The sequence below is a fragment of the Lagopus leucura genome, unplaced genomic scaffold (assembly GCF_019238085.1).
Source record: "Lagopus leucura isolate 7727_CA_CO unplaced genomic scaffold, USGS_WTPT01 Super-Scaffold_760, whole genome shotgun sequence".
Taxonomy (NCBI): domain Eukaryota; kingdom Metazoa; phylum Chordata; class Aves; order Galliformes; family Phasianidae; genus Lagopus; species Lagopus leucura.
The window spans coordinates 2534682-2556578 of record NW_024962257.1 but is presented as its reverse complement, the minus strand read 5'-3'; the positions used below and the strand labels follow the sequence as shown (position 1 = coordinate 2556578).

At 52.4% G+C, this 21897-nt stretch overlaps 3 protein-coding genes across 8 annotated transcripts; 2 read left to right on the top strand and 1 right to left on the bottom strand.

Annotated features, from left to right (window-relative positions):
• The first annotated feature begins 30 nt into the window (after positions 1-30).
• On the top strand, positions 31-2942 carry PSMG3 (proteasome assembly chaperone 3). 2 transcript variants are annotated; one of them, XM_042864429.1, is made up of 3 exons: positions 31-92; positions 370-587; positions 2297-2942. In XM_042864429.1, exons 1-3 carry the CDS (start codon positions 59-61, stop codon positions 2447-2449), a joined length of 405 nt encoding a protein of 134 aa, XP_042720363.1. In that variant the 5' UTR covers positions 31-58; the 3' UTR covers positions 2450-2942. The 2 variants fall into 2 exon arrangements, with proteins under 2 accessions (XP_042720363.1, XP_042720364.1); XM_042864430.1 differs by lacking the exon at positions 31-92 and adding an exon at positions 175-276.
• A 1384-nt stretch (positions 2943-4326) lies between these two features.
• Positions 4327-12565, top strand: TMEM184A (transmembrane protein 184A). Of its 4 annotated transcripts, none has more exons than XM_042864782.1 (10): positions 4327-4589; positions 5852-6006; positions 7347-7571; positions 7970-8135; positions 8862-8952; positions 9043-9118; positions 9633-9724; positions 10074-10243; positions 10323-10520; positions 10942-12565. In XM_042864782.1, the coding sequence occupies exons 3-10, from the start codon at positions 7347-7349 to the stop codon at positions 11190-11192; spliced, it is 1269 nt and encodes a 422-aa protein (XP_042720716.1). In that variant the 5' UTR covers positions 4327-4589; positions 5852-6006; the 3' UTR covers positions 11193-12565. The 4 variants fall into 4 exon arrangements, with proteins under 4 accessions (XP_042720716.1, XP_042720715.1, XP_042720717.1 ...); XM_042864781.1 differs by lacking the exon at positions 4327-4589 and adding an exon at positions 4608-4824; XM_042864783.1 differs by lacking the exons at positions 4327-4589; positions 5852-6006 and adding an exon at positions 4608-4824.
• A 1959-nt stretch (positions 12566-14524) lies between these two features.
• MAFK (MAF bZIP transcription factor K) lies at positions 14525-21539 on the bottom strand. Of its 2 annotated transcripts, XM_042864103.1 has the most exons (3): positions 21478-21539; positions 20604-20683; positions 14525-19291 (listed from the first exon to the last, which is right to left on the bottom strand). In XM_042864103.1, exons 2-3 carry the CDS (start codon positions 20637-20639, stop codon positions 18857-18859), a joined length of 471 nt encoding a protein of 156 aa, XP_042720037.1. In that variant the 5' UTR covers positions 20640-20683; positions 21478-21539; the 3' UTR covers positions 14525-18856. The 2 variants fall into 2 exon arrangements, with proteins under 2 accessions (XP_042720037.1, XP_042720038.1); XM_042864104.1 differs by lacking the exon at positions 21478-21539 and having other exon boundaries at positions 20604-21174.
• Positions 21540-21897: the final 358 nt, after the last annotated feature.

Here is a 21897-nt window from a genome sequence, read left to right as displayed (position 1 = left end):
CATGGCGGCTCCTCCCCAACATGGCGGCTCCTCCCCAACATGGCGGCCCCTCCCCAACATGGCTGCCCAGCGCCATCTGCCCGCGCCGGATGGTGGGATGGGAGGAGGGGACGGGCGCTCTTCCGCTGGGGCGGGCCGGGTGGCGGCGTGGGGCCTCAGCTCTGTCCGGGGTACGGGGAGGGGATGGCGGGCTGCGTGCGTTGTGCGGTGGTGTCCGCGTGAGGGCATTGGTTCCCCCGCACCTCTGGGTGCTTTTACGCTCCGGAATCAACCGCGGTAACGAAGCCAAGCCAATGAACGAAAGGTTGTGGGCTTTGGATGGCCGCGTTCCGCGCTTTTCATCTGATGTGGTCTGATTGCTTCCCGCAGCGATGGCAGCCAGTCCCATCGTGACGTCTAAGCGGCGGGAGGAAGCGGTCCGCGGGGTCCGCACCGAGGTGGTTTGCACCGCGTTCTCCAACTCCATCCTCGTGGTGGTCACGCAGTACGGCAAGATGGGCACGCTCGTCTACGTGAACCCCGATACCATAGGGGACAACGTTGGCAGGCCTTCGCTCAGCACCAAAGTGCTGCTGGGCAAGGATGAGGTAGGAGCAGATGCGCAGCGCCCCGGCGCCGAGCGAAGGGGAAATGCTGTAGGTGGGGCCGTGCGAGTTGCCAGGGAGCTGATGAATCACAGCCGTTAAAGCGGTGTTTGCACGGCGGTCAAAGGGGTGTAAAAATCTGCTCTGGAGGAAGAGGGGCTCCTCTGAAAAACAGGCACGTCATCTGTTCTCCGGCAGCTTTGTGGGGCCGGTGCTTGGTGTCGTGCAGGGTGTGGGTTGCCTTGCTGTGTTTATGGAAGATTTGATACAGCTCGTGTTGCTTTAAAGGTTGCAGGATCAAACATATAGCCTCTGATAAGTTTTCCTGGCCTTCTGTTCCAACGATTTCTCCTTTTGGAGTCTCTTTTTTTTCCTCCCCCCAGCCTCCATCTCTGCCAGCCCCATAATGGACTTTAGATGCCCTCTCTGTGCGCCTGCCAACACCTGCCCTCGATAAAGTTTAATTTGTTTTTCTCCAACAAAATGAGTTTTTATCGACTGGTTTCACAGAGCCGGAGAGAAAGCAGAAGGAAACGTGTTTTGCAAAGTGTCAGCTGGTCAAGCATTAAAGCAAAAAGTTACAGAGCTACAGGTTTATGAGGCTTTCCATCAGGGTTGGGCTGTCAGATGTTACTTGCTCACCTTAACTAGAAAAGCTGTAACAACACGTAGGTTCTCCTTTCTGTGCCCCTCCATGCAGTTCTCCTTCCTCAACAAGTCTGCTTTCCCTGGGTGGGGGAAGCTTTGCTTTGCCTGGTTGACATGGCTGCTAATTCTGAGCAGTGGCACCTCTGAGCCATTTCTGTGTTTTATTTTGGAGATAGGAAGTGCCTTTTTTTACACCGTGTTTTTAAATCATGTGACCAACTTAATCAATTAACTTTAAGAAGACTTTAATTTGCTGACTTCTTGCTTGTTGCTATGAACATTTGAGACCATACATACTTCCAAGCTACACTGGCAGCTAAAGTCAAGCTAGCTCAGCCTTCTAAATGCGTAAGTATAGGTGTCAGTAAAACTTAGGCAAGTTGGATATTCTTCTTAAAGAAGTCTCACTAAGGAGACGATATTCCTTCTCTTCCCTGCTTCGGCCTCACCATTTATTTCTGGTTTTTATTATTCTGTTAAAATCAGAAACATTTTTTACATGTGCAAAGGCTGTGTGTAATACCAGTTTGAGGTCTCTAAGACTTAGGAAAACAAGACAGCTTACTTCCAGAGTTTGTCAGCAGAGCATGGTCTGGTCAGCAACAAGAATATGGTACTCAGGAATCTGGTTATGATAGGAATAGAGGCATTCTGATCATTTTATATAAGTTGGTATTTGGTGGTGTGGGAAGAATTGCAGCAGGGCTCTCAACAGCAGTTTCCCAAACACTCTGGCAGTGCAGAACTCCAGTGCAGCTGCAGTTCAGTTGTTTCAGGATGGGCTGTTGGGCAGCCGCTCACAGGTCTAAACTCTTCTATTTTAAGTCTGTTGAGAAAGTGCCTTCTCAATTATCCCATACCATGGCTTGGCTATGCTGGCCAGCCAAGCTGTGTGTCTGTTTCCAATCACTCTGGAACTGCTCAGCAAACTAATGCTCAGCATCCAGCACAGGCAGGTTCTCGACGTGCTCCACGAGCGAGTCATTGCAGGGCTCTTCCTCTGCTAACTCATGCAGGGTGACTTTGCAGCTGCGAGTGTACCTCTGTTTACCTTTGCTTTTCAGCCCCTCGTCCATGTTTGTGCCAAGAACCTGGTGGCATTCGTGTCTCAGGAAGCTGGGAACAAGCCTGTTCTTCTCGCTATGGCTTTGAAGGACAAGACCATGGAAGGAATACAAGCTCTACGGGAAGTGATCCGAAGTTGCCAAGTGTGGTGAAGTTGTACCATCTGGATTCAAGGAAATGATCTGGAGTCCATGACTCACCACCACTTCTTTGAGAGGACAAGAAATGAAAATGATGGAATGTCTTTGTGCTGGTTTTGGACACGCTTAGGAATGTGATGAATTTTTCTCTACTGTGTAGAATGGTTGTGGATTTTCTTCCTGTGACAGGTTTGCGGTCCAGATAGTTGGTGATGAGATGAGAACAGTTGCCTCAATAGACAAGGGAAATGTTATATTTTCACCTGGGGAGGGGTGTATATTTGGGAAACGTCACAGCTCTGCATTTGTGCCCGAGGAGTGATGGATGCCAAGCTCTGTAGCTACACTGCACCGCAAAGGGGAACACCCAGTGCAGAGTGAGTAAAAGAAACATTGATGAATCTAATTTTACATGGTTGGTTGGTTTTTTTTTCGCTCTGCAAAAATCACTTCAATTGAAATACAAGCCTCCGTAACAAATAAACAGCAATTGCATAATAGGAAAGATTTTTTTCTTGCCTGCTTTTCTTTTTTTTTAAGGGAATTACTTGTATATGACTACTTGTATCCTTATGTCATTTTCCTCCTGATGCGTGCTGAATCTGCTCTTCATTTTCAGTCGCGTTTTGAAGAGAGGTAGATAATTGCAGTGTTCCAATTTCATGAAAACTGATGACAGGATGGCAGAAAGGAACCCAAATTAATGAGAAAAAGGCAAAACATCGGTTGTTTCCGTATGATGTGTGGTAGTTGCACTTCAGAGAGACAGCATGTGCATTGCTCTGGGCCACCTGCAACAAGCTGCCCCTCTCCTGAAGCACTGTCAGAGCAGACATGGGGACAGAAGGGCTTTGGAGGTTACACAGCGGGGTGTTGGCTGAGTCCATTAAAAGAAAGTGCTCTTATGGGAGGTCAGATGAGTTAACGCAGTGCTGAACAGCCCAACTTGTGCTGTTTGCTCGGAAAGCACGTTTGTTTTTTCCTCTTCTTGGAACAGGTAGCACCAAGTAGTCAATTTTTAAGTAAGCTGTTGCACAGTTTTGTCACTTATGAACTTGACTGAGCAGACCAAGGCCAGGCCTTGCCTTCAGATTCAGGGCAGAGAATGCTGGTACCCGTCAGTGTCAGCAGAATCAGCACAGAGCCTGTCCGTTCCCCATGCAGATCCTATTGCTGGATCATTACTGTTGCTAAAAACAATCCCATAAAAGTACAAAAGCAGAAAATACATTTCGAAAGGACTTTTTCCTCTGAAGTAATGTTTTTTACAGCATTTTAAAGGATAATGAGAAATGAAACATTTTTTTAAGAGTACATTCAAAAACTGCAGGCTTGCAGCTGCCCTTGACAGAAATTTCATCTAAAAATAATTTTCCAAACTGTGCTTCCAAGAATCAAAAATTTGCATCTGTCAGAACTCCAAATTTTCCCTCTTTTACATTTCTTTTTTTTTTTTTCTTTTCTCTTTTTCTTTTCAGCCTAGGAGGGCTCACAGAGCCATGTGGAGTTTGTTAACGTTGATCTTTGCTAGTGGAGATCTCTTCCCAATCCAAAATGCAGTCTGTTTCCCGACCCCTGCTGCTCCTATGATGCCCTTTTAGCTCCAGTGAGTTTATAAACCATATATGAGTTGGCCAATTCAATGTAAACCGCATCTTCCACTGTGGTGATACGCTGCCTCACTGCTTCTGTGCCCTGAAAACCTCATGCATTAACACCTGAAAGCTGACCCTGGTTTACTACCATGCTTTCCTTGTTCTTTTTGCAACCAGGTCTGCACGCAGCGGTGAGCAAAGAAAGGACGTGGCATTCTCTTCTGTTTGATGCTCAGAGCCACAGCGTCTCATCTGGCTGCCTCTCTGCAGGCGATAAGTCAGACCACGAGCAGCTGGTCCTTCAGGTTTGCTCTGTTCTGCAGTAAACCAAGGGAAGGCCTGTCCCAAAAAACAGCCTCCCCAGCCTGGCTGCTTGTACAACCAGATGTCTGCCTTTTAGTCATCGCTATCCTCCAGGAGGAATTAATTCTCAATCGCAACAAGAACTGCTTTTGCCACCCAGGCAGCGTTCACCACAAACACAGGGCAGCAGCTCCGGAGCCTTCCAGCCCTGTTTGCTTTCCGGGTGTGAGTGCTAAACGGGGCAGACTGGAAAGGTACGTTCGGCAGCTTTTCTGCAGGATGTAAAGCCCTACCTGCTGCCCCAGCTGCTATGGGGAGGGCACAGAGGGCCGCTGCTGAGCCCCTTGGGGTGCAGCGAGGGAGGGCTGGCGGTGTCCTGCTGGGAAGGTGCCCGGAGGAGGAGTCTGTGCTGGAGGAGGGCGCAGGGGATGCAGAAGCAGGTGCACGGCGGGACGCAGCCACGGCCTGCAAGTGGAGGAGCCCTGCAGGGTGAGTGGGGCCTCGAGATCGGGGCACGATGACCGGCAGGGCGGAAGTTGGCCCCGTGCACCTGCGGGCGGTGGGGCAGAGCCCTTGGTATGGGCTTGACAGAGGGTTGGGTGCTGCTCTGCCTTGGTTATGTGTGCTATAGGTGCTTCCTCCTGGTGGTGTGGGGGTGGTATAGAGAGGCTGCTTGTAAACAGCCCCGAGCCGGGCTTTATCTGTATGCCATCAGCAGGAAAGGAGTGCCTGGTGCTGGCAGGACGCAGGCTGGCCGCTCCCATCCCTGGGTGCAGATCAGCCATCTCCCCTCACCAGCAGTGTGTGGCCTGGGCAGAGCGATCCTGCAGACAGCCTGCCCAAACCCAGCGCACTGTCCATGGTTTTCGGCTCAGCTTTCTTTGAGCACCTCCAGTATCCAGGGATTGAGCAGAGCGGGCAGTCGGAGCACAGCAGGTGTCTGCCCCGTGTCTAAGAGCTGCCTGTTGGGATGTGCCATCCTGTCGAGCTGAGTTTTGGGGCTATAATTACCCTCACACCTCCTGGCTGCCTTTGTTTTGGAAGCAAATGGGCCCTTGGCTGCATTGAGTTGCCCGGCTACGTTGCACGGCGGGGATCTGGTTACCTCTGGAGCTGGGAGCCCTGTCTCTGAGTGGCACTGGGGCTTTTGTTTTTAATGACTTGCTGCGACGCGTTAAGAGTTTTACAATGCAGGAGAGCCTGCCAGGAAGGCTGCTGGTGCCGAGCTGCTTGCTGCACAGCCGGGCTGTGAAAGCTAATAGGAGCTGGGACAGCTTGGGCCAAGCATCTGTGGCACGGCGCCGGGCTGAAGGCAGAATAAATGGGTCTGGAGCTGAACACAGCTCTCTGCCATGTCCCACAGAGCAAGCCTGATTGTGCTCTTCCTTAGCACAAAGCTTGAGGAGAGTGAAAACATCCAAACCTGACATAGGGCATCCCCAAAACAAGCTGTAGGGAAGGGTCTTGCCACAGAAGGGTCCCAACACGGCTTCCTCCCTCCTGCCTGTACCACTAGCTCTCCCTGGCCTCCTGTTAATGTTTACAAGGGCTGTCCAAAGAACAGATCCCTCCCCGGGATCCTGCTTCCTGCCGGCCTGGGCAGGGTGACGACAGCTGCACAAAGGAAAACCCTCAGCTCCTGCTGCCCGGAGAGCCCAACTGCAGCTGCAGGTACGCCCTGGGACCCGGCCACCAGCAGCACCCAGCACTGGGCATCTCCACTTACAGACAGCGGGAGGGATCCGGGGGAGGTATTTTTAGGGGTACTGATCTGATACCAGCCGAGTTTCCTCCCCTAGAGGTTGGGGTTTGTGGAGAGGGAGCTGCCAGGCGAGCTGGGCTTTGGGCTGTTTGCTATGTTCGAGGGGATCAAGGTTGTCCCCTACCACACTCATCTCTGCAGATATTTTCTTGCCTCTCACCATTCTGTAGTTACAGGTTTTCCTCTGGGTGATAGTTACCCAGCAGCTAAAATCTTTGTTTTTTAACAATGTGCTGAGGAGTGTCTACATTATTAGAGCTCTGCTTGCTGCTTTTTTTTTTTTTTTTTTTTTTTTAACTGCTGTTGTTATATGTGTGGAAAAAGCAGGTTTCCATAGATAGCTCAAAGAGAGGCCAAACATGGCAGTCTGTGCATCTGTTGGCCTTGAGATATGAAGCTGCCCTATAAATAAGAGTGTATTATTAGTTTGGTCCTTGCTGGCTGAGCTGCAGAGTGCTTTGTGCTGGGAATGCTGGGGTGAGAGTCTTTGAGGAAGGCAGAGCTGCCCATGAGGATGCTGCAGAGATGCAGGATGCTCCAGCATCCCCCAAACCCCACGCTGCTGCCTGGGCTGGCACACCAGGACCTTGAGATCATGAGATGGCTGAGGTTTGCTGCCTGGCTGAACGCCCTGGGTGATGCCAAACCTCCTTCTTCTGATGAACCCTGGAGCTGGCCACTAGCAGGTCACTCAGAAAGAAAGAAGCCAAATGTGGGGTGGACCACAAGGACCTCGGCGTTCTCTGGGCTCCCAGGATAATGATGTGAGCACATTGTCCATAGGGATGTCAGTATCCTGACAGCTTGTTGATAAGGGGATGGTTTTAATCATGGAATGAGGTGATATTGATGCTTAAGTCTCTGGTGCCCAGTGGGAGAGGTCCTGAGCTGCAGTTGAGAATACCTGAGAGCAAGAGTGTGGGCAGATCTTTTCGTTTCCTAAGGGATGGTGACCCCAGAGAAAACCAGAGGGAGTGCGACTGAGAGGAAGAAGTGTGTATTTTAGGGGATGTGGAGACTAGAGACACCTTGCAGACACAAGGGTCTGCTCTTGAACATTTGCATTTTCCTGCTGAGAAGCAGCCCTGACCATGGAGAATAGGCTGGCTTGGGAGAGGGCCACGCTGGGAAAGGCGTGGGGAGGAGAAAAGCTCACTGGAGATTTGTGGGCTGGGAAACTTGCTGGGATCTTCCCCCTCACCACTTCACCTCCATCCCACACCACTCCCCATGCCTCTCCCTCCCACAGATGAGTAATGCCACCCATGCTTGGCCCTCTCCTGCGGCGCCCAGCTCTCCAGGGCCGAGCACAGCTGCCAGGCTGGCCTCCGCCACCCCATCCTCAGCCCTCACCCTGCTCACAGCTGCTCACAACGACTCCAAGGATGGCCAGCAGCTCTTCCTGACCACAACAACAGCACGGGTCATCTCCGGCATCTTCGTGTGGTCAGCACTCATTGTCACCTTCCACCAGGTATGGACAGGATGGAGTCACAGCTCTGGGTCAGTGCTGGGGCAAAGCCATTGTTTCCCACCATCTCACTGCAAATCCTTACCTCCAGGTGGGTGTTTCCTCCTGCAGCTGGTGGAGGGGAAAATTCTGCATCGGGAGGGGTGGACTTTACCCTGTGGCTGCTGGAGCTGGGAGAGGCACAAGGCAGCACTCAGTGGGAGCTCATCTAGCACCGCACAGCCGTGCCTTTGGGCATGCAGCCTTGCAGCACCCCATCAGCAGGCACATTCTGCGATGCTGCACAGACACACAATGCTAGGGCTGCCCCAGAGCGAGCCACTGCCTCAGAGCAGCAAATTAAGCCCAGACTCATCAGTCCTAGCCACAGCTCTGCACAACGGGCACGCTCTCCCTTACAGATCTACACGCACCTGAGGAACTACACCATCCCCAAGGAGCAGCGCTACATCATCCGCATCCTTTTCATCGTGCCCATCTACGCCTTCGACTCATGGCTCAGCCTCCTGCTCCTTGGCAGCCACCAGTACTACGTCTACTTCGACTCAGTGCGCGACTGCTACGAGGGTGAGCACAGGGCAGCTACGTCAGCAGAGATGCTAACAGCACAGCAGGGCTCTCCTCTGCCCTGTGTCTCTGGAGCATCCTGGCTTGCACACAGTGCTGGATCCCCATTGTTTTTGCATTCAGCTCCCCCTGCCACCATTTGGAGCTTTCCCCCTTCCTGCTCCATCAGCAGGAGGGAGAGGAGGGCCACAGGGCACCTGCAGGCTCTGAGTGCCCAGCATCTGGCCACATTCCCAGGGGAAAGGATTTCTGCCTACCTTTGAGGTAGAAAAACTGTTTCTCCAAAGGAAAAGGCAGACTTACCTACAAAATCAGGCAGTTGGGATGTTTTGAGGCGCAGAGAAAGCTTGTGAGTTGAGTTTAATGTCCTTCCATGAAGGTCTTTGGCCATCGCACTCCTCCTGCACATGCTCAGATGTGCATCCTTGGGTGCTGCCAGTACATCCTATGCCCAACACATTCTGTGCATGCAGGGGTTGTGTGTGCATGGTGGAGCTGCTGTGTCTGCAGCAAAACACATTTACTCTGTAGATGTGGCACAGTGCATCTGGCTCAGGTGTACTGAACCTGCTGGTGGCCTTCTACACACCCATGCCATTGTCCCAAACCCTGATAACGTGCTGGGTGGATGAGGAAACATCTGAGCAGGAAGAGAAGTGAAATTTAAGCCCCCCCCCCGATCTCTACCACCAGCTCTGCTGACCATGTCTGCTCTTTCCTTGCCAGCTTTTGTGATTTACAGCTTTCTGAGCCTGTGCTTTGAGTACCTCGGTGGGGAGAGCACCATCATGACTGAGATCCGAGGGAAACCCATTGCGTAAGTGGTGGCACACCACCAACTCCTCAGCCCTCTGCTTGTTTTCCCCATCCTGTTGCCCAACAGCATCTCCTTGGCTTTTGCTTCCAGGTCTAGCTGCTTGTACGGGACCTGCTGCCTCCAGGGCATGTCCTACTCCATTGGCTTCCTGCGCTTCTGTAAGCAGGTGGGTACCCAGCGGGGAGCACTGCAACACCCCTCCACAGCAAGGGGTGGGGGCTCTTGGGGCTGTGTTGCAGTGGGTCCCTTACCCAAAGGCAAATCTCACCCAGATGCTCATTATTTTTCTCTCTGTCGGCACCTGGCCAGCAGCAGGGCGCTGCGCTTGCTGTCCTTGCTCTGACTCACTGCTGAGTCAGGGTCCCCTCCCACTGCAGCTCTGAGATTTTTATCTCTGCCTACTCTCAGGTTGGCTGGCCGGCTCCCTGACTGCCCAGTGCTGTGCTGCAGGCTGGAGGCACCGTTCTGTCCCCGAGCCACCCCCTCCTCGGAGTGGCTATGCTGATTTTTGGGAGCGCTCAGGGTGCACAGCCTTGCTCCCTCCTGTCTGCTGGTCCAGATCATTCCTGCAATGGAGAAGCACTTGCTCCTCCATCCCAGTAGCAGAGAGTTGGCTGTGATGGGGCTCGGGGAGCAGGAGGTTGCTACCGCCCTGTTCATGGTGTTTCTCCCCTGTGCAGGCCACGCTTCAGTTCTGCATTGTGAAACCCCTCATGGCAATTGTCACCATCATCCTGCAGGCGTTTGGGAAGTACCACGACGGGGACTTCAAGTGAGGATGCTGGGTGGGGCTGAGAGGAGTGCATCTCCTGGGGGAAGGGGACTGGGTGGTCCCTGCTCCATCAGAGGGGATGGGGGACCTGCTGGCCTTCCCCAGGTAGCGAGACCACACGGAGCCCAAGAACAGCCCCACTATCCCCAGGCAAGATTCGAAGCAAACACCCAAGGGCCAAAATACAAAAGTGACAGCAGCCTCTGTTCCCCCTCCTACCCTTCCACAGCTGGGCTGGGCTGGGCTGCCCCCCACGGCACAGCCGTGCACATTCCCCACAGTCCCCTCTCCTCTCCTTCCTTCTTTGCCCCCAGCTGTGTTCACTCAGCAGCTTGCTCTCCCCCCGCAGTGTCCGAAGCGGCTATCTCTACATCACCATCATCTACAACTTCTCTGTCAGCCTGGCTCTTTATGCCCTCTTCCTCTTCTACTTTGCCACCATGGACCTGCTGCGCCCTTTTGAGCCGGTCCTCAAGTTCATCACCATCAAGGCTGTCATTTTCCTCTCCTTCTGGCAAGGTGAGTCCCAGCCTTCTTGCAGCACCATGCAGCCCAGGGGGGTGGTCCGGAGCTGATCCCTCTCCTTTCCCCTGCACAGGGACACTGCTGGCAATCCTGGAGAAATGCGGGGTGATCCCCGAAGTTCAGATCATCGATGGGAAGGAGGTGGGGGCTGGGACTGTGGCTGCTGGATACCAGAACTTCATCATCTGCATTGAGATGCTCTTTGCTTCCATTGCGCTGCGCTACGCTTTTAGCTGCCGGGTGTACAGAGAGAAGAAAGAAAACTCAACAGGTAACCGTTCCTCTTTCCTGCCTTCTTTCACCAATGGGTAGGGAAAAGACAACCTATTGCAGCACTACAATGGAATGGTAAAAAACAGTAAAGGAGCCTCCTCCTGTGCTCCGTGAGTTTCTTCTTCCTCTACTGCTTGTGACAGGAGAAGATACCTTGGTGTGGACAGGCAGAATTAGGGCATTTTGGTATTACAGCACGCACACACAGCTGGAGAGGATCCACCCTCTTCGAAACATAGGGCTGGATTTGCCTTCCTCCTCCTCGGTGCTCACCACTGTAAGCTCCCTTGTCCCACAGTGAGACGTGGCCCACAGTGAGGCCACGATTTTGAATTTGTAGGGAAATATATCACTGCAGTGTTAAAGCACTCAGGCTATTGGCCATCTGATGCCCCATCACTTCCTGCTCTGTTTTTCAGCAAACCTTGCCCCGATGCAGAGCATCTCGAGTGGGCTGAAGGAGACGATGAGCCCGCAGGACATCGTGCAGGATGCCATCCACAACTTCTCGCCCACCTACCAGCAGTACACCCAGCAGGCCATGCAGGAGGCAGAGCGCAAGGCGCCGGACGAGAACGGGCACGTGGCCTGCAGGGCAGAGGGAGCAGGAGGCAGGAAGAGCAAAAACATCGAGAAGAGAGTGCTGATCCTGTCGGAGGAGGAGCTGTAGGAGATATCCAAGGGGACAGAGACATTGGAGGGGCTTAAATGCAAGGAAGGGGAGACTCTCGAGGCTGTGACAACCTGGTCCTGTTGGCATGCTGGAAGGAGGAGAGCCAGGAACTCTACTCATAAAGCCAGTTCCTAAAAGGGAAGATGCAATAACCAGGGAAAGGTTAAAATAGTGCCAGCTTCTGACTCATCTCCGAGGTGTTAGGGACTGTGCTCTCTGCTTCACTGCCAGTCTCGGTGCCAGCCCTGTGCCCATACCCCTGCTGGGCTCCCAGTGAGCCAGGATCGCCCCAGTGCTGTTGGGCAGACTGGCCTCCTCACCCTGCTCTTACCTCCAAACAGCACCGAGGCCTGACAAAAATGCTTTTCTCAGCACAGTTCTGCTCTACTTTCTCCTGATTTGGGTAAAAAAAAGATCTCCAGGGCCCCATGGAGAAAAGCAGTGCAGGAAGGTGACTTCAATTCGCCTCAAAACCTGGTAAAATTTGAAAGACATCATGCCTTATTTTTATGTTTTCCTCTCTACTTCCCTTCAAAAAGCCCACAGAGCTGTACAGGAGCCCTTTACCAGGAGGAAGAGCAGCTCATCCTCCTCAGCCTCCAGATGGGGATGCAGCTGCTGGACCAGATCTCCTGGGATCAGAAGTGGGACCCCTCCTGGACCTCACCGCACGGTCCTGCAGCTGCATTCCTGAAAGCTGCAGTGACAGAGGAGCTTGTTTATGTCTGAACCCATTTATCTGCAAGCGGATCAGGAGTTAAAAGGGATTCCAGCTTTCTTATCAGAGCCATTAGGGAACCAGACTGTGACTGGTGGTGGTAGGAATGCACCGAAAGGGAACTGTCTGTTCCTCCTAACTCCTCTCCATCCCCTGTCCCTACCCTGCATGCAAGAAGCAAGTGCTGCAAGACCAGAATCAGCGGACGCTGGAGGCCCTGGGGAACTCAGCTGCGTTGAGGGCTGTGTGAGCCATTTCCCAGAGCACCACAGCATCCCACCAATCCATCACCCTGCCTGGGCTCTGAGAAGGCACGTGGGGCTGAGCCACTGAGACAGATTTTCTCTGTCCTGCTAAACTTCCTCTCCAGTTTTATTTTCTCCTATTTCTGTTCCCCTGCTGTTAATCAGATGATCCCCTTGGGAACTTCTTCGGGCACCAGCCAGCTGTTGGCTGGGGTGGGAGCTGGGCAGTGGAAGGACAGGGGCAAGTCTGGAGCCTTTGATTTGCAGTCACATGGCAAACAAGCCTATGGGTGAGGCTTATAGCTGTTTTACAGCTCCTAGTATTGTTTTATTCCCTGCTCTTGAGCTGCAAAGTGTAAATTGCAAGAGGGAATTATTTATGATTTTTTTTTCTAATAAACAGCAATTTCTACCATGGGCTGAATGAGCGTTTTCACTTAGCTCAGCGAGCAGAGCCCGCACTCTGCCCGCTCCTGCTCTAATGCTGATGCTCTTAAGCTGCACGTCCTTCCTGCCCCTTGGTGCTGGCCCAGCAGAAATACCTGCACACACAGCATCCTCCACACTCCGATGTTCCCACAGGGCTCGCGCTCATCCCTCTCCCTCCACAAGCAGTGCGTCCCCCCCATGCACTGCACCTCCTCCAAAGCTGTGGATGCAGCAGTTCCGAGCTGCTGGGTCCTCTGCAGCCTAGCCAAGCCCAGCAGCAACAACACAAATCTATGTATTATTATCAGAAGTATTTTATCATGCTGGAAACGTGGAGCCAACACAGGCAGGCTATGGCTGAGCCAGTCTTGCAAGCCCTCTGCTCTGGAGATCTGCTGCCTGTACCTGCCCAGCCCGTGAGGTTGCTGTGTTTTGTGTCAGCTGGCCTGTGAACAAGAGCCGAGCAATTGGTACATCCAGGGAGCTGCCACCAATAAGGCTTAACTTGGGTGCAAGCCTGACAGGGAAGCAGGACCACATCTCAGCAAACATCTCCATCTTCTGAGCCCCTCTGTGCTGCAGCTGCAGGGACAGAAGCAGCTTCACCCCCTGGGTGAGGACAGACTGTGAGGTGATGATGGGGCATCTGCCAGCGTGCTTGTGGGATGCAGACTGGCATAAGAACACAGTAAGAAGCGCGGCTGTACTTCATTGCACAAATGATCAACTCCAGCACATAATGGGCTGCATTCATTGCTCTTGCCAGCAGGTGCAATTCCCACTGCAGACGGTAACAACTGCCTATTTATGTCAAGTCCTGATTACTGTATTATATGTAAAACAGGTCTTTCTCACAAGCAAAACACTGAGGGGAAAAAAAAAGCACCAAACCAGCTGTGGTGCACCCAAGCCTGCAGAACGATGCTGGCCCCAAGGAGTGCACTGCTATGGCCTGGGCCCTCAGCCTGCAAGGCTCAGAGCTCAGAACGCCCCAACGGGTGCCGAAATACCAACGGTGTCCTTGGCAGAACGTGTCCTCCTGCATGGTGCTGCTCCATCCCTGGGATGGGCACGATGTCCCACCTCCCTCTGCCATCACCAGCTCCTCGCTGTCCTCTCCATGGGCAGGAGCTGAAGCAGGGGACGGTGACCTTCACAAGCTTGCTCCTCACAGCACCAGCAATCCCCTGGCTCGCCCTGCATCCCCACTCCATGCCCAGGAGCCAGGTGAGGAGGCAGCCAGCCCCACCTGTAGCACTGCACGTCACCAGTCCCACTGCTCATCCATACACTGCCCTACTTCCGTCATTGGCCACCTCTACGCGACACGCTGCCTTGGCCCAGCACAGTGCACGTTTCCCCCTTTTTAGCTGCCCCTAGAAACAAGGGCTGCCCATGGAAGGGGATCAAAGCCCAGGTGGTTCCCAGCTCTCCCACTGCTTTAAAGCTTGGATGAAGCGACAGGGCAAAAGAGAACGATGAAATATCGATCGAAGGAGTTAAAGCTGTTTATTCACCAGCAGTTGCACAGGAAGCAACTGAGGGATATTTCATAACTCCACGGCGAGGGGAGCGGCTCCCTCCAGCACCGTGACCTGTTTCACAGCACGAGGTCTCCAAGCCAAGTCCCACGGGGCGCTCCCAGCACCGCCACCGCGGCAGCTCCCACGTGCTCTGGGCAGAGAGCACAAACACACACCAGGAAACACGATAAGCGTGAGCCCTGGGGGAGCAGCAGCTCGGACCAGAGCACGGCCCAAACACATGGGAACAGCAGCACAGCAGGGCTGGGAGGCGGTCAGGCTCAGGTGCTTGCAGGAGCATCCACGCTCAGCCTGCGTCCCAAAACCACCGCAGCCAGCTGCTCAAGGTGATGAGCAAGGAAAACGCCCCTGAAAATCAATGCGAGCTCCAAAACGCTGACCATACACCAGGGCAAGTCTGAAACCAGAAAATGCTTTATTGGAAAGGTACAAAAAAACCAGTCACTGCAGCTAAATTTACAGCAATAAATTACGTTGTGGCTGTCAAGAGAAAGTAATGGACACATACACAGGGCTACTCGCCTTACAAACAGGAATCCACATTGCTTGGTATATCAATAATTTATTTTATAATAAAAAAGCAGCACAAAAATAAATATTGAAATGAAATTACTGAGTAACCACAGAGGATAGAATGAGCTGGTGATAAAAAAAAAAAAAACAAAAAAACAAAACAAAAAAAAAACTTAAAACAGAAGACTTCTATCATTAAAAAAAATGAAAGCAAGTATCCACCATCTACGGAAACACCCCAGCAGACTGAAATACAGACGAAGGAAAACAAATCCACGTTACAAAAGTTTTTCGGTTTTTTTTTTGTTTTTTTTTTTTTTTTCCTTTTTGTTTGTTTCTTTGTCTTAAATAAAAACAATCATGACGACAAAGTTTAAATGATTTGAGAGAGGAAGAAATAAAATAAAATAAATGCCACTTTCTCCTCCTCCCCGGGTCCGAGCCGTGCCGCAGCCCAGCCCTGCTGCGCTGTCAGCCGGGGCACCGCGGTCTCCTCCATCAGATGGCAGAGCTGGGCGAGAGCTGAGATGCTGACTTGCTGTGGGGGGGGTCTGAAGGTGCCCTGGAGGGAAAGGTTTCCCCACTGCCACTGGAGAGCTCAGCAAAGACACCTAAGAGACCAAGGATGTCGCTCCCGGCGCTGCCCCAAGGTACCCGGGTGGATGCATCGGGCCGTTTCCAGCATCCCAAGGTACCCACATCGTGCTGCAGAGGGGGAAGAATGGCCGGGGGAAGAGCATCCCAGCGCTTGGCCTCAGTGCCCCTGCACCTCGGGGAACAAGGAGGGGCAGAGAAGGGAGCCCAGCATCCAAAATACCGCAGCGAATGGAGGCGGCAGGGAGCACCCGGTGACCCCGCAGCAGCAGCCGGCTCCCTGCGCCACGCTCAGCCTGGGTTCAGGCTTGCAAGGGCAGGACGGAGAGAAACGAAACAGAATAACAACAACAACAAAAAGAAACGAACGGAAACAAACCAAACCCCAGAGGAATGCAATGCGACAACCCCAAGCTGGAGGGCCCTCCGGGGCGGAGGGTGGAGGAGTTGGGTCTCCATGGTGGTCAACAGCTTTCGGGTCATTCCTCCCTCCACGTTACCTTGCAATTCTGATCCCTCTGTGGAAGTTTAGCCAGGACATTTCATTCCCCTCCAGGTCACCACCCAGGGAGGGAGCCCTGGACCGGCGATTTCTTTTAATAAAGATTTACAGTATCAAACTTGGAAAAAAAATTATCTTTTTTTTTTTCTTTTTTTACGAAAAATCTGTACGATAAAATGTATATAATTATATATTTATATATATATTTCTCTCTCTTTAAATATTTCCACGTGGTCCTTATGGATATCCAATATGGATTACCTACCATGGCTATGGTATCAACAGCTTTAACAACACCCAGGCCTCTTGTTCTTAACCGAGTGACCAGAGATTGAAGTGCCTACCAGCACCAAACTAGCAATCACTTGGACAAGCCTTTGGCACCCTTCTAAGAACTGGAAAAAACAAAACAAAAAAAAAAAAACAAGAAATACTTGGCCACAAGGGAAGCGCCACATCTTAAAGATATGTTTCTCAACAGCAAGAAGACCCCACAGACCAAAGCTCAACCTCCATCCCCCTCCGTGTCGCTGGTCTGATTTCCCTGGCAGGGGCCAAGGGCAGCCCGAGGGTGTTCCTATCAAGCCAGCAATGTTATGGAGCTCTGGAGCTGTTCTAAAGACTGGAAGCATTTGGGCATTTACGAGTCAACTGGCCTTTTTTTCGTTAAAGTTTTCATTTAAAGCCCCAACAGTGCCAGGAGTCTCCATTTTTGCCTGTTTTCGGAGGCACCTGTAAGGTCTGGGAAAGTTTCCAATGTTTGTGAGCTGGAGAACATGAGAGGACCAGGAAATGACAGTAACATTTTTCTCTTCCTCAGCTTCTGCTGTGGGAGTCAATAACTGGTACTGATACACAGGACATCAATCTGCCCGTTAGGAGATAGGGAGGGAGTGGAGGAGAAATGAGGTAACGCTAAGTGTCATCCAAACTCTGCGCGTTGGAAAATCACTTGAAGGAAACTCCCTGCTCCCCTCCGGCACACGCGGCTCTGGCAGGGGTAAGAAGCCTTCAGGAGGAGGCTCACCTGCCCCTTTCCAGCTCTGTAAGGTCATGAGCACAGGTGTCGAGGACTGAACAAGAACCGAGGCTGAGGCTCCTCTTTTCATTAACCTATTTCACAAAGGACCCTCTCTTGGGAATCCGGAGACTCCAATGACAAGGTGGGAAGGAAAAAAAAAAAGAAAAAGCAAGCTAACTTCTTCCAAAGGCAAAGAGGGCTCCACTGGAAGCCTACCAACGTACTGCCCCCAAACAACGGATCGCACAGGGCGGATGCCAGCATACTGTCTCCTCTGCAACAGCGGCGGCACTCGATTAGCTCTCTTTCAGTCCAAAACACTGGTGAACTGCCCACCATCTCTGGCTTCTATTCCAGAGCCCAAGTCCTCCAAGCTCTGCTCCTCACCTCATCCATCAGCAGTCTCATTCTCTTCTCACCTGCACGACAACAGGCATCGTCCATCCCACAAGTCTCTGCCCTGCAAAACTCACAGGCCCTTTTTCTTTCCTACTTCAAACAGAAAATTAAAAATAAAACACAACAGAACACACAAACACCAACATAGCTATTTTTTTTTTACAGTGACCTGGACACATTCATCTTTTCAGCGCTGCTGTGTGACAGCAGAATTCCTCCTCTTGGCTTCCCACTTCCTGCCCATCGCCGGGCCAGAAATCCCTCTCCCAAACCACTGCTCAGAGCCACACGCACGACTTCTCGGTGCCAACTCTTCCATTCCCTACGCACACGGATTTCCACCCTGCCCTCTGCGCGTCTCCTGGGGCAGTTCACACATTCCCAAGAGGAAGCGTCAAGTTTCGGGCTCGCATCCACGCAGGTTGTCTGAATACTGCAGAACGGACTCGTGCAGCTCCCAGCCAACCTCCCCATGACCCTTCCCTGGTCAAACAGAGCCCAGTGAGCCCAGCCCTGCAGCCGGGATGCTCACCTACCAACGCTTCCACCAAGGAGGAGGCTCTAACTCCTCCTGTCTGTGCTATGGCCCTCTAGTTACACTTCAGTGCTTCTAAAACATCCTTCCCAAACCTTCTGCACAAACCCTTTCTCACAGTGCTGATCCCAGCAGAACAGCCCCTCTGCCTTGCAGTTCTGCCTCCATCTGGTAATACTTCCAGCCTTTTTTCTTCCTCGCCTCCCCTTCTCCTCCCCACCACACTGCTCTTCACAGCATCTACCGTGCCTCCTTCCCTTAAGCTGCAGGGAATCCAGAAAAAAAATAAAATAAAATAAGCCGCTATTTCAAGACTGTGGATCATTTGGAAGAAATACACTGCATAAATAGACCCAATTCACAGGACACCTTAGGGAAGGAGCTATTGGGAAACATGGGCTTGGAATAAAGGAGGCTGCAATGTAGTTTTTCACAGGCCACACAGGTCGTGAGGCGTATTAAAATACGTAAAATATATATTTTTCCATATTTTAACAGCATGGATTGAAAACAAAAGGTTATTCCTAGTGGGTGTGGTCAGACCCAAGCGTTAATCTCCGTCATCCTCCCCCTCCCATCCACTCGCAGCAGGATGAGATTCAAACCAAAATGCCTGTTTCCCTGCCCTCGGAACAGCAGATGGAAGCGGGGAGGAAAGGGGAGACCCTTCTGACAAGGAGTAGGATGCCACTAAAGGAAACTCTTTTCCATACATTCATCTCACACGATGATTTCTACGGTCCATCTGTTTCCTGGCTCTTGAGCATCATTCACGAAGGCTCTGGAGGCTCCTCAGGTATCTTCTCCCAGCTGGAACGCTGCTCACGGCTGCGAGGGGCTCAAGGAGGCAGGGACAAGGAAGTAGATCTTGCAACTTGTACTGCAGACAGAGCTCAAATCCTGGACACGAGGGGTTGATGGAGCCACCGAGTCCAGAGAGAAGCAGCCAGTTAAGTTCCCTTTGTAGGTATTTTCTCTTTTCTATTTTCTTCCTTACTTACTTAATCTATTTAATTTTTTTTTTTTCAATTTTTTTTTTTTTGCACTTTCGGAAGAGAGTTGTTAAGATGCCAATTCTTGACGTGACCAAGAACTCCAGAACAATGCATAAGAGCCTCCTCCCCCCCCTCTGAAAGGCTGCTAGTTCCCCCACCGAGGGCACTAGGACGCTGCTGAGAACGGCACGGAACTGGATGAGATTTCGGCTGATTTCACGATGGTGATGACACTGGTGGTGGCAACTTTGGTCGGGGTGATAGGCCCTCGCGCCACAGTACGAGCAAAGGTCTGGAGTGCTTCGTACTTGGAGCGCAAGGCGTCCAGCTCTAGCTTCATGCTGCTGTTTTCTCTGGCCAGCTTCTCCACCTCTTGCTGCAGCTCAACCCGCTGCCTCTCCAGCTCCTCTTTCTGAGTCACGCGCTTGATGCGGCAGCTGGCAGCGTAGCCCCGGTTCTTCAGCGTGCGCCTCCGCTGCTTCAGACGGATGACCTCCTCTTTGGTGAGACCCCGCAGGTGCTGGTTCAGCTCCCGTACGGACATTGACACGAGTTCATCATCGCTCAGCACTGGGGCATTCTCTCCCGACTCCTCCTTTACCTGCAAACACCAACGGCACAGGGGTAGCGGCGGCCCTGCAGGAGAGGCCGATGGGGACAGCAGAGGCTTTCCCTCAGCACCCTACTGGAAATGCCCCAAAGCACTTCACAGAGCCTGTGCTCCGCTCAGACACTGCCACGGTGGGGTGACGCACGGCAGAGAAGCAAGCACTGCCCCCAGCTGGGTTCAGGTCACCCTCTCAAGTCAAGGACAGCAATGAGCCTTATAGGAGCACAGAATCACAGAATGGCCTGGGTTGAAAAGGAGCACAGTGCTCATCCACTTCCAACCCCCTGCTGTGTGCAGGTCGCCAACCAGCAGCCCAGGCTGCCCAGCGCCACATCCAGCCTGGCCTTGAATGCCTGCAGGGATGGGGCATCCACAGCCTCCTTGGGCAACCTGTGCCAGTGCCTCACCACCCTGTGTGTGAAACTTACTTTGAACTGAACAGTGACATTTTTAAGGAAACAAAAGGACATGGAAGTCTTTTGCATTCCTTTGTCAGGAATTCACACTGAATCCCACAGGGGACACCTTTTATCAGCACCGTGCTGGCACACCAGTGCAGTAGTCTCACAAGCAGAATAGCCACTTGTGTGCTGGGTTTCATTCCACATTTTGTGGCTTTTCACTGAACACTGCTCATCCGAGTGTTGAACAAAACCAAGCCTGCTTGGCTTCACTTGGCCTGACTTTGTTGTCCTGACTCTGAAGGCACACAAGAGAAATACCAAGGGCTCGTGCTTTTCTCTGAAGAATGTCTGCTACCATGGCTATCTTCAGAACCTTTTAGACACTATTATTCTATCTCTTCACAGACTGTAGATACCTGGAACGAACTGCCAGGACACAAGAAAAACTACAGCAGAGCATGAACAATGCACATGTGGTCCACCATACAGCAGCTGTACCCAAAGCATTTGCTGTCTACTGGATCTGTGAGAAAAACAGGTGGGAGCTTCCTCTCCTCAGTGCATCTTCACACTGAGAGCAGAAGTGCTGCACTGTCAGGCCTGGAGCACTGCTTTCAGGATGCTGCCAGCAGCCAGAGGTCTCTGGGCCAGCAGATGGGACGATCTGGCCCTATGCTCTTGCAGAGAACTCAGACTTCTAAGCACAACCAAACATTCTTCTACCTATCTCCCTAAGAACTTCTCTGCAGATAATAAGAAATTATATTAGTGCCCATCTGTGGGAGCCTCACAGAAGAAGAAAAGAAGAGGCATGCCATGTACGACAGTCACCGCGTGGAGCACGGCTCTGCGGCAGCCTGCCCCAACAGCCAGCATCCCCAGCACGGCCTCTCCCCTACCTTTAATGCCTTGTTCGGTTTGGGATTAGTCGTCATAACCTGAGCACAGTCTTCTGGACAAAACCGCTCAGAAATTGCAACTGGAAAACACAAAACAAGATTTTTGAGTTAGACGAATCTCAGACGTGAAGGCAGGTTAACAGAACGGCAGTCCTGAACCCCAGCTCCAAAACCCCACCAAAGGAAATAAAACCACACAAGGAAGGATTCAGAGATCAGTCCACCCCATATAGGTCTAAGAAAGAAAAATCTGTACGGATAATCACGTTGCTGCTTAATGCTCAAGCCCTTATATTTTGTTTTTAAGCACACTGAGGACAGGGCAGGGAGGGAAGGACGTGGCTCACACCGCAGCCGTGCAGGCAGCCATGCACTGCCCAGGCCCCACTGTCTCACCTCCCTCCAGAGGCATCCAGACACTCCGGACGCCCTATTAGGGACTGATTGAAGAGTTAACTCCGCTCATAAAAGGCACCGAAAAGCCACAAGACAACAACTCCATTCTCATTTCGATGCTTATTAACCCAGCTTGACACTGAATCAGCAAGACAGAAATAAGCTGCCTGGTTTGTCACCTGCTCCCAGCACCGTCCCCACCCAGCGCTCCCAGAAAACCCAAACACCAGAAACAAAAGCCCCCCGTGATGACAAAGCAGGCAGCAGCTCTGCTCTCCTGCCGCTGACGATGCTCACAGCCCAGCAGCCTGATGCTGTCTGGCGAGGCGGGCGCGTGTCCACCGACAGCATCCTCCGCCAAGGCGCTGCCCTTCACGCTCACCTTAGCCGAGGACAACACCCAGCCCGCAGCTCAACGTCCCCCCCCTAAAACCATCACCCTACAGCACCGCGGCACAGCAGGCACCGGGGTACCTACCCCGGGAAGGGTGGGCTCAGCCCTTCCACCATCACCACCTCCGCCCGTCTCTCCCAGCCGGCGGGGCTCCACGCCGCGCCGGTCCGCCCCGACGCGCGGCTCCGAGGGCTGCGCAGCCGGCGGCACCGCGTCTGTCTGCCGGAGTCCTCTCCTTCTCTCTCCCCCTCTCCCCACCCCTACCCAGCCGGGCCCAAACCCTCCCCGTTTTCACGTCTGCATCGTGTCACACATCCTAATCATTCATGAAAAATCCAGCCAAAGCATCCCAAGCATGATTCCCGTCTGATAGTTGCCATGGTGACCTTGGGAAAGTAGCCAACCCCGAGACAGTCGTCATGGCAACAGAGAAGCCCAAAAGCAATAATGACTTCAGGTCATGTCTGTGCAAAGACATCACCAAGTCGGCGGAGAGTAAACAAA

Excerpts from the sequence above, each read along its gene's own strand:
- MAFK (XM_042864103.1), bottom strand. The coding sequence starts at position 20,639 with ATGACGACTAATCCCAAACCGAACAAGGCATTAAAG. Across the intron at positions 19,292-20,603 it reads AACCGAACAAGGCATTAAAG|GTAAAGGAGGAGTCGGGAGA; the intron begins GTAGGGGAGAGG and ends TGGTGTTTGCAG.
- PSMG3 (XM_042864429.1), top strand. The coding sequence starts at position 59 with ATGGCTGCCCAGCGCCATCTGCCCGCGCCGGATG. Across the intron at positions 93-369 it reads CCATCTGCCCGCGCCGGATG|CGATGGCAGCCAGTCCCATC; the intron begins GTGGGATGGGAG and ends TGCTTCCCGCAG. Across the intron at positions 588-2,296 it reads TGCTGCTGGGCAAGGATGAG|CCCCTCGTCCATGTTTGTGC; the intron begins GTAGGAGCAGAT and ends TTTGCTTTTCAG.
- TMEM184A (XM_042864780.1), top strand. The coding sequence starts at position 6,808 with ATGTGGGGTGGACCACAAGGACCTCGGCGTTCTCTGGGCTCCCAGGAT. Across the intron at positions 9,119-9,632 it reads TCCTGCGCTTCTGTAAGCAG|GCCACGCTTCAGTTCTGCAT; the intron begins GTGGGTACCCAG and ends TCCCCTGTGCAG. Across the intron at positions 10,521-10,941 it reads GAAGAAAGAAAACTCAACAG|CAAACCTTGCCCCGATGCAG; the intron begins GTAACCGTTCCT and ends TCTGTTTTTCAG.